Here is a 15,025-nt window from a genome sequence, read left to right as displayed (position 1 = left end):
CTCTTACTTTATGTGGGTAAATTTTGCTTTGTTTCAGAAGCCATTCTTTGTTATTTTGCTAATTGACTGAATAACGATTTCTGTCTTCTCTTATTTTACCCAGTATTCTTTTAAATGTTTTCTTTCTCATGAAATCTTATAAGTTCTTTATTATTTGGTTCTTCTGAGCCAAATAATGTTTATACATTGTTTATCCTTATAAGAGTTCTTATCTTTTTAACATAACCAAAATATTCTTTGTTTTGGTTGATAATGAATATTCTTGCTTTCTTTGATTATCCAAAATAATATCTCCTTCTAAAATTTCTCTTTTTTGTTTTAATTTCTAATTCTTAATTTTAATTATATATCGCCTTTCTCATTTCTAATTATCTTTTTCCTGTTCTTTTCTGGAGAACAAACGTCTAAAGAAAAAGGTGAGACTTTAGGGGTGGTGAGACCTTGGGAGTTTAAAGATATATCGTTTTGAGATCAGCTATTTAGAGGATGAAATTTTGTTTCTATGCATGGTTTCTTAATATGGAATATTGTATTTGGTCTGCCTTCAGAACGAGCAGCTTCGTCAGGATATTATTGACTATCAGAAACAAATAGATTCACAAAAAGAAACACTTTTATCACGAAGAGGAGAAGACAGTGACTACCGATCACAGTTGTCTAAAAAAAACTATGAACTTGTCCAATACCTGGATGAAATTCAGGTAAAATAGAAGTTGGTTCAAGGCAATGATTCTTCTAAAACTTCCATTTTATTAATATAAACCTAGTATTTGGCCCTACATTTGAATTCTGTAGTAGAAATCTGCAACTATGCATTTGGAAACATGAAATAAATTGCATCTTTAAAGTTGTAAATCTTACGGATTCATTCATTTTATATGCCTATCTTGGGCATTAAGAAGGACTAAGCTTTTTAGGTACAATTTGCTTGATATTTAATTTGATTTAATTGGTCAAAAGCAATTGCTACTACAGATCTCTAAAGAATTCTCTATTCTCCAGCAGGAACTTAGGACTCTGTTTAATTTAGTTTAAATTTCAGTTTCTTAAGTTAACCATAGTGTCTTTAACTTTATTAGACTTTAACAGAAGCTAATGAAAAAATTGAAGTTCAGAATCAAGAAATGAGAAAAAATCTAGAAGAGTCTGTACAGGAGATGGAAAAGATGACTGATGAGTATAACAGGATGAAAGCTATTGTCCATCAAACAGATAACATAATGGACCAATTAAAAAAAGAAAATGATCATTACCGGCTTCAAGTAAGAATTGCTGTTGGAGTAACTCATTCGTGCAGACTTCATATCGTATCATTACTATTTATGTGAAACTAAAAAGTACTTTAACTTTCTAGGGTATGAATTTCTGTCTTATGCTGTAATATACGTTTTACTGTAACATGTTGCCGTGCTAATATGTTTGTCCATATGTGTTTCTCTAATGCCCTTATGCATACCTTGTAGTTGATACCTGAATGAATGTGTAGACAGCAGTCCTGGAAAACTAATAAATATGGGGATTTTCTACTAAAGATGCTTAGATATCCTGTGGGCCTGAAGTTAAGTTTTATACCGTAAAATAAATACACTATAAATATCAGAAAACCAATACATTGCTCATTTTTTACATGGTATTAAACTAGTATAAAAAATAGAATAATGCTCAAAAATATAATTCTCTAGTAATGACAAATAATTATACATCTGTAATGATACAGAAACCATTAAATATCACCTCTAACTACCGAACTGCTCCAATAATGAATATGCATTGGTAATGGATACATATATGTGTATGAGTATGTATACTGTGTATGTGTAATATATATGTAAATATGTATATCTAACAAATATATATATATTGCACTATTTTGCAACAATTCTTGAAACAATTGTTGCCTTTTAGGTGCAGGAGCTTACAGATCTTCTGAAAGCAAAAAATGAAGAAGATGATCCAGTCATGGCTGCTGTCAGTGCAAAAGTAGAAGAATGGAAGGTGCTTTTTTCAGTTGATCTAATGGTTTTTCATTTGTATTTTTTATTTCAATTTCTTACTCTTAGTTTTCTTTAAAGGCCTTATGGTAGTTAGTGACATTTTTATTAGGCAGTTTTTAAAGTGCATGAAATGTCCTAGTTAGAAAAGCACTAAGCACTCTCTCCTGTGTAGTCGTCTAGCCTATGTGTAGTGTAAGTCTAAAACTTAACTTATTTGTCAACTAAAATAGATAATTCTAAGTAAAATTTAATTTTTTTTACATAACTCATAGCTGTCTTGTATTATGTATATATAGTTCCTGGCTAATTTTAGTTTTTCTAACTCCTTCCTTCAGAGTAATCCAACTATTGGTTTTCCGGTGGGAATGGGAGTAAGGAAAGGGACCTTTCCCAATCATTTGAGAAGTTTTTTCAAAAGACACCTTTCTTGCTCCTCCCCACTCTCCAACCCCAACCACATCCTCTGGCCTTACCATGTCAGAAGCTAGGATTATGATGACTGTATATTTTGAAAAAAGTCTAAAGCGATTCTGGATAAATCTGATTTTAAAAGCTATCACTTTTGTAGTCATTGTTTCTAACTGAGTTCACATAAATCTTGTTGGCTCTTTGGATTTGATTATCTGGGAAGTTCAGATAACCTATATTTTAAACAGAAGAAGTAGTGGTGACAGTGATGCCCTGGAGAATCAATCAGGCATCAGTAAACTTTCTGTAAGAAGTGCAGAAAGTAAATATTTTAGACCCTCTGGTCTCTGGTGTAACTAAATTCTTATTATAATATGAAAGCAGACATACAGCATACATGAATGATTGAGCAAGGCTGTTTTGCAATAAGACTTGACAAAAACAGGCAGCAGACCAAATCTGACCTTTGATTGAGTTTACTGACCCCTGGAAAAAAGTTTTTACATCCTATTTAATTTTGGGGGGAGACATGGTAGTATATATATTCTTTTGCACTTTATTTTGTTTTCACTTAATATTGTTAAGAATTATTTATATCAGTATATATAGTATTGCTTTGTTCTTTTTAATGGCTTTGTAATTTTTCTTTGTAGGTATGTTATTTATTTAAGCACTACCCTATTATGTGATATTTAGCAGGTTTCTGATGTTTGGTATTTGAAACAATGTTACAATGACTATCTTCGTGTATTTGTTATTTTGCCAAAATGTAGATTAATTTGCGACAAGTTGTAATATATATCCAAATACATACCTCCAGTTTTGACACTTGTCTTTGGCTTTATGGTATTTTCACTATAAAGTCTTTTTTTTTTTTTGTATTATGTAGTTTATTTTTTTGTGGCTTTTGAACTTTGTGTCATAGTTAGGGTTCTGAGTATAAAGTTGTTTTCTCTATTTTTTCTGGTACCTCCTCGTTTCATCTTTTACATTTAAGTCTTTGAAACATATATAATTAATTTTGGCATGGAGAGTGAGGTATGGATGCAACAGACCTATTCTGTTGTCCAAACATTATTTATTGAACATTTTATCTTTTTCCTACTGAAATATGGTTTCATATTTATTACGTACGACATGCTTGTTGAACTTGAATTTATTTTTGGATTCTCTGCTTTGTATTGATCAATCTATTTTCTAACCATGTGTCCTTGTTTTAGTTATTGTTATGCTTAAATATTTGAAAAGCTATTCATTTTTCAGTTTTTAGACAGTTACGAACCTCTTTTTTTAATATGAAATTTAGAAATAGTTCTTAAAAATATTATTTTATTGGATATGTGATAACTTTAATTTTAAGTTGATTTTAATATTTGGTTGTTCTAGCAAAGAATGCAAGACACTTTCATTCAGTGGCATTTTAAGGTTTTCTCCATAAAAATTAATTGTACAAAACTTCCTGGTAGTTGCATGAAGGTATTTATAATTCTTATTTAGGAATAGGTTTTGAAAAATTGAGATTGTTTAAAGATTGAATTTCTAAAACAGCAGAAGTTATACTGTATATTTTTTAATCATTTTTTATTTGAACTTAGGGTTGTACATCCAAAAGGAACGATGATTATGCAAATAATTGCTGATACTTACTTCAGAGTGATTTTTACTTCCTGCATTTTCTGGTATCTGCTAATGGTATATATTAGAGTAGTTGCCATAAGTGAAAAATGATTTATTAATTTTCCTCTTATGTAACAGACCCTATGTTGTTTATATCTAGTTAATTTTGTCTTCTAAAGATGATGAAATTATTGAATATCAGCAAATGTTACATAACCTGAGGGAGAAATTGAAAAATGCCCAGCTTGATGCCGATAAAAGTAATGTTATGGCTCTACAACAGGTAAAACCTTCTCAAAATTTGGTTTGTTAAAGTAGACAATGTGTCTAACCTAGTGGCTTACACCATTGGGTATATAATAAAGTCTTTTGAAATCCAGTCCCAAGAAACAATTAGAATTAAGTTTAGAGTTAGGAATAGAATTATTTTGTGTATTTTTCTGTGTTGATTCAGATAATAGACATATTGTTTTGATTGGGAATTATTTAATAAGAAACTTAAAAACTTTTAGAAACTTAAAAATATCTTAATACTCTTATTAACATTTATTATATTATTTGTTGGTGCTGAAATATCCTGTATAATGTGAAAAAGCTAAAAGTGTCATAATTTGTATTACATTCAATTTTATTTTTAGTACAAATATGTTTATGTAGAAGGTATACTTCCATCATCTGTGCTCTATCGTCACAGTCCAAAAGAAAGAGGGAAATTTGGGAAGTATTTGGAGGATAAGAACAATTGCAAGGGACAATATTTTGAATGAAGTACTACAGGGCAAAAGATGGAAGTGGGTGGGTCATGAGGAATGGTAGCATGAAAGGAGTCAGAAGAAGCCATAAATATTAGAGAGTTCTGGAATTCCCTTTGCCAGGATGTTAGCCATTAGATCTATCTGTAAATATTAGAGTGACATCAGTGTATCTAACACTGTTGTGCAGTTGAGGTATACAAAGTAGTAAAGGACGTAGTTTTGACTCAAAAAATATATATTCTACAATCTTGTTGAAGAAACATAAGAACTATTTTTTCCTTACTTTTAAAATGTATGTTAATATCCATGAAGAAATAATACGTAATATGCAAAAATATTTTATAGGGTATACAAGAACGAGATAGTCAAATTAAGATGCTCACTGAGCAAGTAGAACAATATACAAAAGAAATGGAAAAAAATACTTTCATTATTGAAGATTTGAAAAATGAGCTTCAAAGAAACAAAGGTAATTAATGTTTAATAAGCTTATGTACCATTCAATTTTATAAGTATTTTTATTAAATTATGTCAATAGTTATATTATTGATTTTTCTTTTTGAATTTTATCATTTTTAAAAATGACTTACATATGTTAACTAGTATATTATTAACTACATATATTACTAGTGTTTAAATTTGTAAGTGATGGAGATATTTTCTGTAATTTTTCTGCAATGAAAATTACATTAACCTTTATTACCATATTAGTTATATGAAAGAAATGAAAAATGGTGATATAGTTGAGTATAGTTATTTATCCCCTTTTTAATAATAATATAGATATTATATATAATAATAATAGATATTTAAAATAGAATAAAATTTGGTCAGTGTAGCAGCATTGCAGATAGTTTTCCGAAGTCATTTGACTCATTAGCATTTGAATGAACTTTACCTAATTTAATGTCTCATCTTATTCTCCCTACCCTGGGACATACTACCTTGCCTATACATCTGAACATGAGTCCTTAAAACATCAGTGGTCTTATATTTCCACAGCGCTACATACTGTAGTCATACCAGGACACATTAATGCAAACTATTCATGATAGGTTCATGACATATTTAACATAATTGCAGAAGATAAAAAAGTAAGGCACAAAGGTAAATAGCTAGTGAGTTTGTGTGTGTGTGTGTGTGTGTGTGTAAATGAAATAATGGTGGTGGTCGTTGGAGGTACCGTTATAATTTAGATAGTGAGGCAAAAGCTGCATTGAGGAAGTACTTGAACACTTTTAGGAAGTGAGGTAGTAAGCCATGCAGATGTCCCTAAACAGTGGGAATAAGTGTAAAGGCACTGAAGTAGGAGTATACTGAGTGTGTTGAAAAACAACAAAGAAGCCTTTGTGGCTGGAACAGTGGGCACGTGGGGCAGTAGTAGGCCATGATATCAGAGAGGTGACCAGGGGCTGTGTCATACAGAGACTTAACAGTTCACTATAAGGACTTTGGCTTTTATTTTAAGTGAGAAGAAGCACCAAAGAAAGTTTCTGAAGACAGGAGTGAAATAATTTGACTTAGGCTGTGTCTGCAGTAGATCACAGGAGTGATCAGGACAGAAGCAGGCAAACCTGCTATGAGACTAATGGAATAATCTGGAAAGGTGCTGGTAGCTTAGAGCATGGAGGTAGCAGTAGTTATTAGTTGTAGTCAATTCAGAATATATTTGGAAGGTGATAGAATGCAATTTGCTAACAGAGCAGATGTAGGATGTGAGAGAGTTATCAGGACTTTTATTCTGAACACTGGGGAGGACTGTGTTTCTAGCAAGTTTAGAAATGATCAGGGACTTAGTTAAACAGGACATATTAAGTTTGAGATGCTTATTAGACTTCTGAAAGTATTAAATAGGCACTTGTATATATAGAAGTCTGAGGTTTAGGGAAACAGTCGAGGCTAAAGATACAAATTTGGGAACCATATGCCTAAAAATGATAGTTGAAGTCATGAGGATGCCTGAGATCATCAAAGGAACAAATGTTAAGAAAAATGCAAAGATTGAGCCCAGGGATGCTTTGACTTTAGAGGCTGGGGAGATGAAAAGGAACAACCAAAGGATTCTAGGTGAGAGGAAAATCAGGAACACGTAGAGTCCTGAAAACCACATGAGGAATGTCATCAAGGAAAAGAATAAGCAACCATGTTCAGATCTGTATTCAATGCTGCTGATAAATCAAGACAAGCATTGAAAATTAACCAGTGGATTTAGCAGTGGTCACTTTTGGCTTAAGAGGAAATGGAGAGAGATGACATAGGACAATCTAGAGACTCCTTTGAGGACTGTTTGTGTGAAGGGAAGGAGAAAAATGGAGCAGTAACTTGAAGGGAAAGGGGTATAAGGAAAAGTGTTTTTCTCTTTAAAATGGAAGAAATAATCATGCTTCTAGGTTAAAGGAAAGATCCATTAAAGAAGAAAATTGATGCAATGATAAAGCAGGAGAGAGAGAGAGAGAGAACTTCTGGAGCAATATCCTTGAGAAGGCAGTGGGATGGGATCTAGTGTTCCAGTGGGGTAGTCGGCCTTAGGAGCACAAAGAATCCATCCATAATAACAGGAAGGGAGGTGGAGCGTGTAGATACAGACGCAGGTGACTGTGGAGATGACCTGATGGTGAGAGCAGGTAGAGCTTCTGTACTGATTGCTTCTCTTTTCTCAGGAAACAAGGAAGCAAGGTTTTTAACTGAAAGGATAGGGGAAGATGTGTTAGAATTTGAGGAGAGAGAAGAAAAGAGAAGGTATAAAATGGTCATCTGGAAGAATGAACAGACTAGGGAAATGTAATATGATTGCTGAGCCAACAACGAGGCCCACTTGTTATACTTATTTCTGTATGTGTGTTATGTATTTATTAGACTTATACTTTGACAGTGGTTTAAACTGCTTTAAAAGGGTGACCAATACCATGGGCTTTACATATTCCAGCCACCAGGAGAAAAAGTGACAGTTGATCTCTGCTATCAGATAAGAAAGTGGTCTTGTCTAATGACAATTCAGTCAGTCCATAGGCATATGACCCCTAAAGTCCATAGAAGGTGTGGGTACTAGAATATACTCTATACTTGAAGTTAACTTGTAAATATGACAGCTAATGGTGTTTTCCTTTCATTGGTTAGGATTAGGTTTAGCTGTCAGAACCAGAGATCTGAAAAATGGTGGCAAAATCAAGATAGAAGTTTCTTTTTCTCACCTGTGTGATGGTGTAGAATTAGGCAATCCGGTGTGTTGCCCTCATCTGTCTCATCCAAAGTGGAGCTTTACCTTCACGTCCACATCCCAAACAGCAGGATAGAGGAGGTGGGGCAAGATGCAAATAGCACACACTGAAGGATAGGCAGGTAAATATACTGTGGCAGGCCACGTGGAAGAAGCAAGAGTAGACACTAGGGACAGCTCAGCCTCTCGCATTCTCCATCTAAGCTTTTCACTCCAGAGAACAGGGCCCATTTCTTGTAAACATGCATGGTTTCCCACACTAGTCCAATGCCTATACATTAATACATGCTCTATAAATCAGTGAACACTTTTGGTGGATAAGAATGATTTGTGTCAATAATGGGAATGTTGTATTTTGGTCTAGCAACAGTTTGGTAAGAAAATATAAGTAGAGATTTTTTAGCTATTAAAGATTGTTTAGCTGCAAGCAACAGAAAAAATCAAATGTAACAGTGATTTAAACAGAATAGAAATGTATTTTTCCATGATATAAACTAAGTTGAGGCAACTAGTTTGGAGGTGGTGTGATACCTGCACAAATATCGAGTATCAGGCATCCTGTAACTTGCTGCCCTGTCTATCTCAACATGTAGTACCCAATTCATGTTCTCACTGTTTGAGTTCCAGACTTAATATCTGTATTCCAGCTAGCAGGAAGGAGGAAAGAGAAAAGATTCACTCCTCTTCTTTAAAAACATTTCCTGAAATACACACATGGCTTGTCTGCTTATATACCATTGGTCACATGACCACACCTAGTTGCTGGGGTTTAACTGGAAATTTAGTCTTTATTTCATATGGCCATGTGTGCAACCAAAATTGCATTCTTCTCTTACAGTGGACAAAAGTTGAACATTAGGAACAGATAGCTAGTAGTTTTTGCCACATGATCATTCTTTGTAAAGCAGTGTTTTGCAGTCTTACATAATCTGTAACCATTCAGTTAAGATTTTATTGAACTTTTTAAGCTTGTCCTATCAATAAAATGAAAACAAATTTTATTTTTCAAATATAAAATTATAATAATAAAGGGACTTTTTTAGTGACATACCACTTTTCCTGCTTCCTGTATTGGATTGCAATCAGGGATTTAAAGGAATAACTAATCAATTCAATAAATTCATGATTTTTTTTTTTTACTCTGTAGGTGCTTCAACTCTTTCCCAGCAGACTCATTATATGAAAATTCAGTCTAAGGTTCAAATGTTAGAAGAGAAAACTAAAGAGGCTGAGAGAACAGCTGAACTGGCTGAGGCTGATGCTAGGGAAAAGGATAAAGAACTAGTTGAGACTTTAAAGCGATTAAAAGATTATGAATCGGTATGTATTTTTATCTTGCCAATCAAGGAACTTAGATTATTCTTGCCACTCACAGACTGTTCTGTGCCATTTACTGTGTACCTTCAAAAACATTCCAGAAGTGTTTTATGATAAAGGTTATCTTGGTTGGTTTGTACTGCCCTATTCAAACTTTTGATCAGCACTTACTTTTCAGCCGGAGAATTGTTTTCTAGCCATTTGATCAAAACATTTTGCCCCAGATAATCAGCTTTGGTGAGACAGCAAGTTTAGTTTCTTTGTAATCAGTGTCATTGTGCCACCATTATAGATGTGACACCACTGGTTTATTTGCCAGAAGTTATTTCAGGGACAGTTTTGCTGCCTACTGTGCCAACACACAGTACTTACTTTGTACTTTTTGTATTTTTAAATCTGATTACCACTAAGTCAAGTAACTAATGACTTATATATTCTAATGGTATCAGTGATTCACTCTTATTATTCTTTTCCTTTATTTTGTTAAATGTTTTTTGTTTGTTTTTTGAGGGGGTGGGTAAGGAGCCTACTGCCCTAGAGACAGTATGAACATCTGATTTATTTTCATATCCCCTGAATCATCTGTCATGGTCTTACATACAGTCAACATTCACTGATTTTATTTTTATTTTATTAATAAATTTATTTATTTTAAGAGAGAGCGAGCGTGAGCAGGGTGGTGGTGGGGGAGAGAGAGAGAGAATCTTAAGCAGGTTCCACACCCAGCGTGGAACTCATCTCAGGGCATAGTCTCACAACCCTCAGATCAGACCTGAGCTGAAACCAAGAGTCGGGTGCTTAACTGACTGAGTGACCCAGTCTCCCCTTGTTAAATGTTTTATATGTCATTCTCTGAGTCACTTTGTCATTAGGATGCTATACTGGGAAGTTTCAGCTATTCCATTTTCCATCATATTACTGGATTTGTTTTTTTTTTTTTTTTAAATTAAGTCCTTAGTGGTTTTTTTAAACTTTTTATCTATTTATTCATGAGAGACAGAGAGAGAGAGAGAGAGAGAGAGAGGCAGAGGGAGAAGCAGGCTCCCAAGGAGCAGGGAGCCTGATGCGGGACTCAATCCCAGGACCTTGGGATCATGACCTGAGCTGAAGGCAGACGCTTAACCATCTGAGCCACCCAGGCGCCCTGGATTTGTTTTTTAAAAGCACAATAAAAAGCACAGTTTCATGATACAAATCTTACATATATGTGTACTTCCCCTCAGACTTAATAAGAAAATAAATTCATAAATTTGATAATTTTTCAAATAAACCACATTATACTTAAATTAGATTGGATATTTTTCAGGGAATATATGGTTTAGAAGATGCTGTTATTGAAATAAAGAATTGTAAAAACCAAATTAAAATAAGAGATCGAGAGATTGAAGTATTAACAAAGGAAATCAATAAACTTGAGTTGAAGATCAATGATTTCCTTGATGAAAATGAGGCACTTAGGGAGCGTGTGGGTAAGTCATCTTTTAAGATCCATAGTTTGATCAATCCTAATTGTCAAGTCATTTCTTATTTTTCTTTTTGTGTAATATTATTTTTAAATAGTTGAATGTGCTTTTTTCCCCCCCATATAAATCCTTCTATAAAAATATTTAAAACAAAAGTGGAGCTGCTCTGATTGAAGTGGGACTACAGATTTAATGGGGTTGGGATGGTGGGTGGGCTGTCCTGGAGCACTGCTCTATTCAGTCTGGCATCTCTTCAAGTAATAAATGCTTGTTTAAAAACTGAAAGTCTACTAAACTAATACCACATATTAGAAGTTAACTCCCCCCTTTCTTTTTCTCAACAAAGATAGGGTCTGTACGACCCATTTGGTTTGCAAAATACTCTCATTCAGATGAATTCATGAGGACATTTAGAAGTACTGGTTAAGTACTTTTATGATTTATGCTGCTTAAATTTAACTTTGGTTATTTTAAGGTTACTGTTGATTCTAAGGAGTAATTAGTAAATATAGCTTGAGAGTTTATATATTGATTTCAAGAAATAGTTCATTTAGTATTACTTGTTTCAATGTTAAATTATGACAGTCTAATCTAAATTGCTACTTTGAAGTGAAAATAAAAATCTAAATACTGATTTCATTATACTTGGTAAATACCAGTTAATGCTTTCTTAGAGCTAAAATGATCATCTGTGAAAACTATTCTCTAGAGGAAGGAAAAAATAAATATTTTATGAAGAGGATTTATTTATGAAAATATATCTAAATAGGACTCAGAATCATGCCAGTAACCCAAGTTAGCCTTCTGATCAACTTGACCTACTGGATCACAGCTGACTTCAAACCAGAAATTGCTACAGATGACTGAGCCAATTAGATAGCTGTCACAAACACCAGATTTTCTGTATTTTATTTTATTTTTAAGAATGTTATTTATTTATTTGAGAGAGAGTGAGAGTGCACCAGCAGTGGGGGGGCAGAGGGAGAAGCAGACTCGCCGCTGAGCAGTGAGTCCAACTTGGGCTCCATCCCAAGACCCTGAGATCATGACTTGAACCAAAGGCAGATGCTTAACTGACTGAGCACCCAGGTGCCCCTTCTGTATTTTAAAGCCTCCAAATCTTGTCTTACACTTGCTTAAGACAATCTTCATATCTACTTAGTAATAGGAAGTTAGGAGACAGGAATAGTGGAGGCATCAGGCTCATGTGGTAATATAATTGATATTGATATTAGTAATGACTACTATGTGCCAGGCATTGGACTAAGTACCTTATATAGGTTAATTTTTTAAACCCTTGACAACAAACCAAAAAAAAAGAAAGAAAAAGAAATGCAGTTATTAGTCCTACAGCTTAGTTAATAACTGAAAGTGGGAATTGATCACAAGTCTGTTTTATTCTACAGCTTCTGTTTTGAATTAATACATTCTAGTACTTTCATGACGATCTAACATGGAGGAGAAGAAGACAGATCCTGATATATTTTGTCAGGATTTCTATTAAAAATTGTGATAAAATGTTGACTTGTAAGGTTATAGTTCAAATATCTGGAAATTCTTGCACAAAAGTATCCCATTCTTCAGTGATGCTGGCTAGATAAATTGTAACCATTTGCTCGATGATAACCAATTACTCTACGAAGTTTTTATAGCTCATTTGAATGTTGATAAGTTTTTAATTATACTGCTTTCTATTTTAGGCCTTGAACCAAAGACAATGATTGATTTAACTGAATTTAGAAATAGCAAGAGCTTAAAACAGCAGCAGTACAGAGCTGAAAACCAGATTCTTTTGAAAGAGGCAAGTATAATAGTTAATTAGTTATTTTCTGGTTGAACCAAAAGAAATACTAATAATTTGTGCTTTATAGATCGAAAGTCTAGAGGAAGAACGACTCGATCTGAAAAAAAAAATTCGCCAAATGGCTCAAGAAAGAGGAAAAAGAGCTGCAAATTCAGGTATATGCAGTTATTCCAAATCCTTTAAAGAATCATTGGAAAATGAATTGTCTGGAGCTGAAATTTTCTGTATCTTACATATATTATCAGGGTTCTGCTGCAAGTTTAATAAATGAAATAATGGTCTGACGAAGAATATTTAAATATCATTGGTTTCTGTCCTAAATCTGAAACAGGTAAAAACAGAAAAAACATAATAAAATAATTGAACAAAACTTCAGAATCATCAACTTTTGAAAATTTTACTGTATGGCCTATTAATTCCCATACAATCCCGATATGTTGTGATCAATAATGATAATATTTAGTAATTTCCATATTAATATTTGTTGCTGTTAGTATCTTCCTTAAGAGCAGTACATTGAAAACTTTATATATTATTCCTTATTAAGTGAAAGTAATGTTTTATTGAATAAAAATTAACTTTTTTGTTTATCTTATTTGATATCAAGAGAACCATTGGTTAAGTTTTATAATAGCAATTGTAGTGCCTTTTTCTAAGAAGACCATAGCGAAGGAATTTTTTTTAACTTCACCCAAGTCTACAAGTATTTGAATAATGGAGGGTTTTTTGTTTGTTGTGTTGTTTTGGTTTGGTTTTGGTTTGTTTATTTTGATTTTTTATCATCATGGTCTCTATATCAAAAAATTTCTAATTTCTAGGATGGCAAAACTTCATAATTTATTAGTGTATTAACCAGTTTACTCATTCATGATTCTTGTCTATTTTATATGTCTCTAAACTATTGCAGTAATTATTAATACTTTAGAATGTGTAAAGAATGACAGAGAAGATAAAAGTCGTATTAGTTTCTTATATTATTAATATTAAAAGTGAGCTAAATCAGAAGGTTGTATAGGCTACATGTGGATCAAGGATTTTGGAAATATTCTACCTTTTCTTTGAGTTAAAACTTGATTTTACTGGGACTCCTGGGTGGCTCAGTCAGTTAAGCAGTTGCCTTCAGCTCAGGTCATGATTCCAGGGTCCTGGGCATCGAGCTTCCTGAGCAGGAAGCCTGCTTCTTCCTCTGCCTGCCGCTCCCCCTGCTTGTGCTCTGTCTCTCTGACAAATAAATGAATAAAATCTTTAAAAAAAAATCTTGATTTTACTTTTTAAGAATTAGAATAATAAGAGTTATTTCATGTTTCTAATTTGTTAATTCTTTTTTATGTAGGATTGACTGTTGAGGACCTGAACCTAACTGAAAACTTTTCTCAAGAAAATAGAATAGGAGAAAGGAAATTTGATTTTGCAAGCCTCAAAAATATGAGTGAAGCTCAATCTAAGGTAAACAGTATTGTAACTCAAAGAAATAACTTTTTTTTTTAAATTTAAATAACCTGTTGATCCAAAGATTGATTAATGAGACCTTATTTACTCTAAATACAGATTACAAGTTCAGAGAAAATAGAGCTGCCGCATAGGAGACCATCATTCGGTTTTCCACAGTTATATCAGAATGAACCAGAGGAGAGTGTCACTATAGGATCATTATCAAGAATGTTATCTGAAATTCAACATAGTGTAGAAAGTGCAGTGGATCCTTTTGTCTCTCTAACTAAACATTCTTCATCTATACAAGTAAAAGATAATAATTCACCTCCAGAAACTATTACGATAAAGGAGATTTTTAAAGCACCATGTCTACAATCTTTAAGAAATCTAGAATCATTAGTCAATAGCTTTAGTAGGGAGAGCAATGAAGAAATAGATGACTACTTATACTCTCTTTCTGACCACTCTATGAAGAAGGTGTCAAGAAGCTGTCAGGCACTTGAGAAGACTAGTTTCATACAGAAAAGCAGTTCGTCTTTACAGGCCTTATCAACAGCTTCAGACTTAATGCAGAAGTTATCACTTAGGCAAAAATCTGCAATATTCTGTGAACAAATTCATGATAATAGAGCTGACATGGGTGAATCAGAATTAGCAACATCAGAAGATGAACAGGTTCATAACCAGTTAAAATATGCTGATGTCAGTTTGAAAGAAGATGTAAGAAAGAGTGAAGTGCCTTTACAGACAGAGATTTTGAAAAGTAAACTTGATGTTAATCTTCCGGACCATGTGCCTATTACTATACAATCAAAATCATCTCAGATAGATCCACTTGAAAATCTTATAGAACAGCTACGGAGAGAACTAGTATTTCTTAGATCTCAGGTGAGCTTTCCTCCAAATTACATTACTGAGATCACTTTTTTATTAACTTTTTTTTGTAACTTCTCTAACAGTTCTCTGAGTAATCATTGTAGTAAGAATTTTTTTATACTTTCACATAACACTAATTT

General features: G+C 33.2%; 1 protein-coding gene across 1 annotated transcript in view; it reads left to right on the top strand.

The window, feature by feature from the left end:
- The window catches only part of CEP290 (centrosomal protein 290), an 84,829-nt gene that overhangs the window by 9,568 nt on the left and 60,236 nt on the right, over positions 1–15,025 (top strand). The window contains exons 7-17 of the mRNA XM_088025282.1: positions 549–701; positions 1,080–1,262; positions 1,906–1,995; positions 4,180–4,302; positions 5,120–5,243; positions 9,139–9,311; positions 10,615–10,777; positions 12,472–12,572; positions 12,643–12,730; positions 13,909–14,021; positions 14,124–14,897. Of these exons, the coding sequence (XP_087881408.1) occupies positions 549–701; positions 1,080–1,262; positions 1,906–1,995; positions 4,180–4,302; positions 5,120–5,243; positions 9,139–9,311; positions 10,615–10,777; positions 12,472–12,572; positions 12,643–12,730; positions 13,909–14,021; positions 14,124–14,897 (2,085 nt within the window). The remainder of the gene's footprint in view (positions 1–548; positions 702–1,079; positions 1,263–1,905; positions 1,996–4,179; positions 4,303–5,119; positions 5,244–9,138; positions 9,312–10,614; positions 10,778–12,471; positions 12,573–12,642; positions 12,731–13,908; positions 14,022–14,123; positions 14,898–15,025) is intronic.

This window comes from Eumetopias jubatus, unplaced genomic scaffold (genome assembly GCF_037043125.1).
Source record: "Eumetopias jubatus isolate StellerSeaLion01/CBP00866 unplaced genomic scaffold, mEumJub1_p1.0 scaffold_8, whole genome shotgun sequence".
In the NCBI taxonomy this organism is placed as follows: domain Eukaryota; kingdom Metazoa; phylum Chordata; class Mammalia; order Carnivora; family Otariidae; genus Eumetopias; species Eumetopias jubatus.
This window is presented reverse-complemented; position numbering and strand designations above follow the sequence as displayed.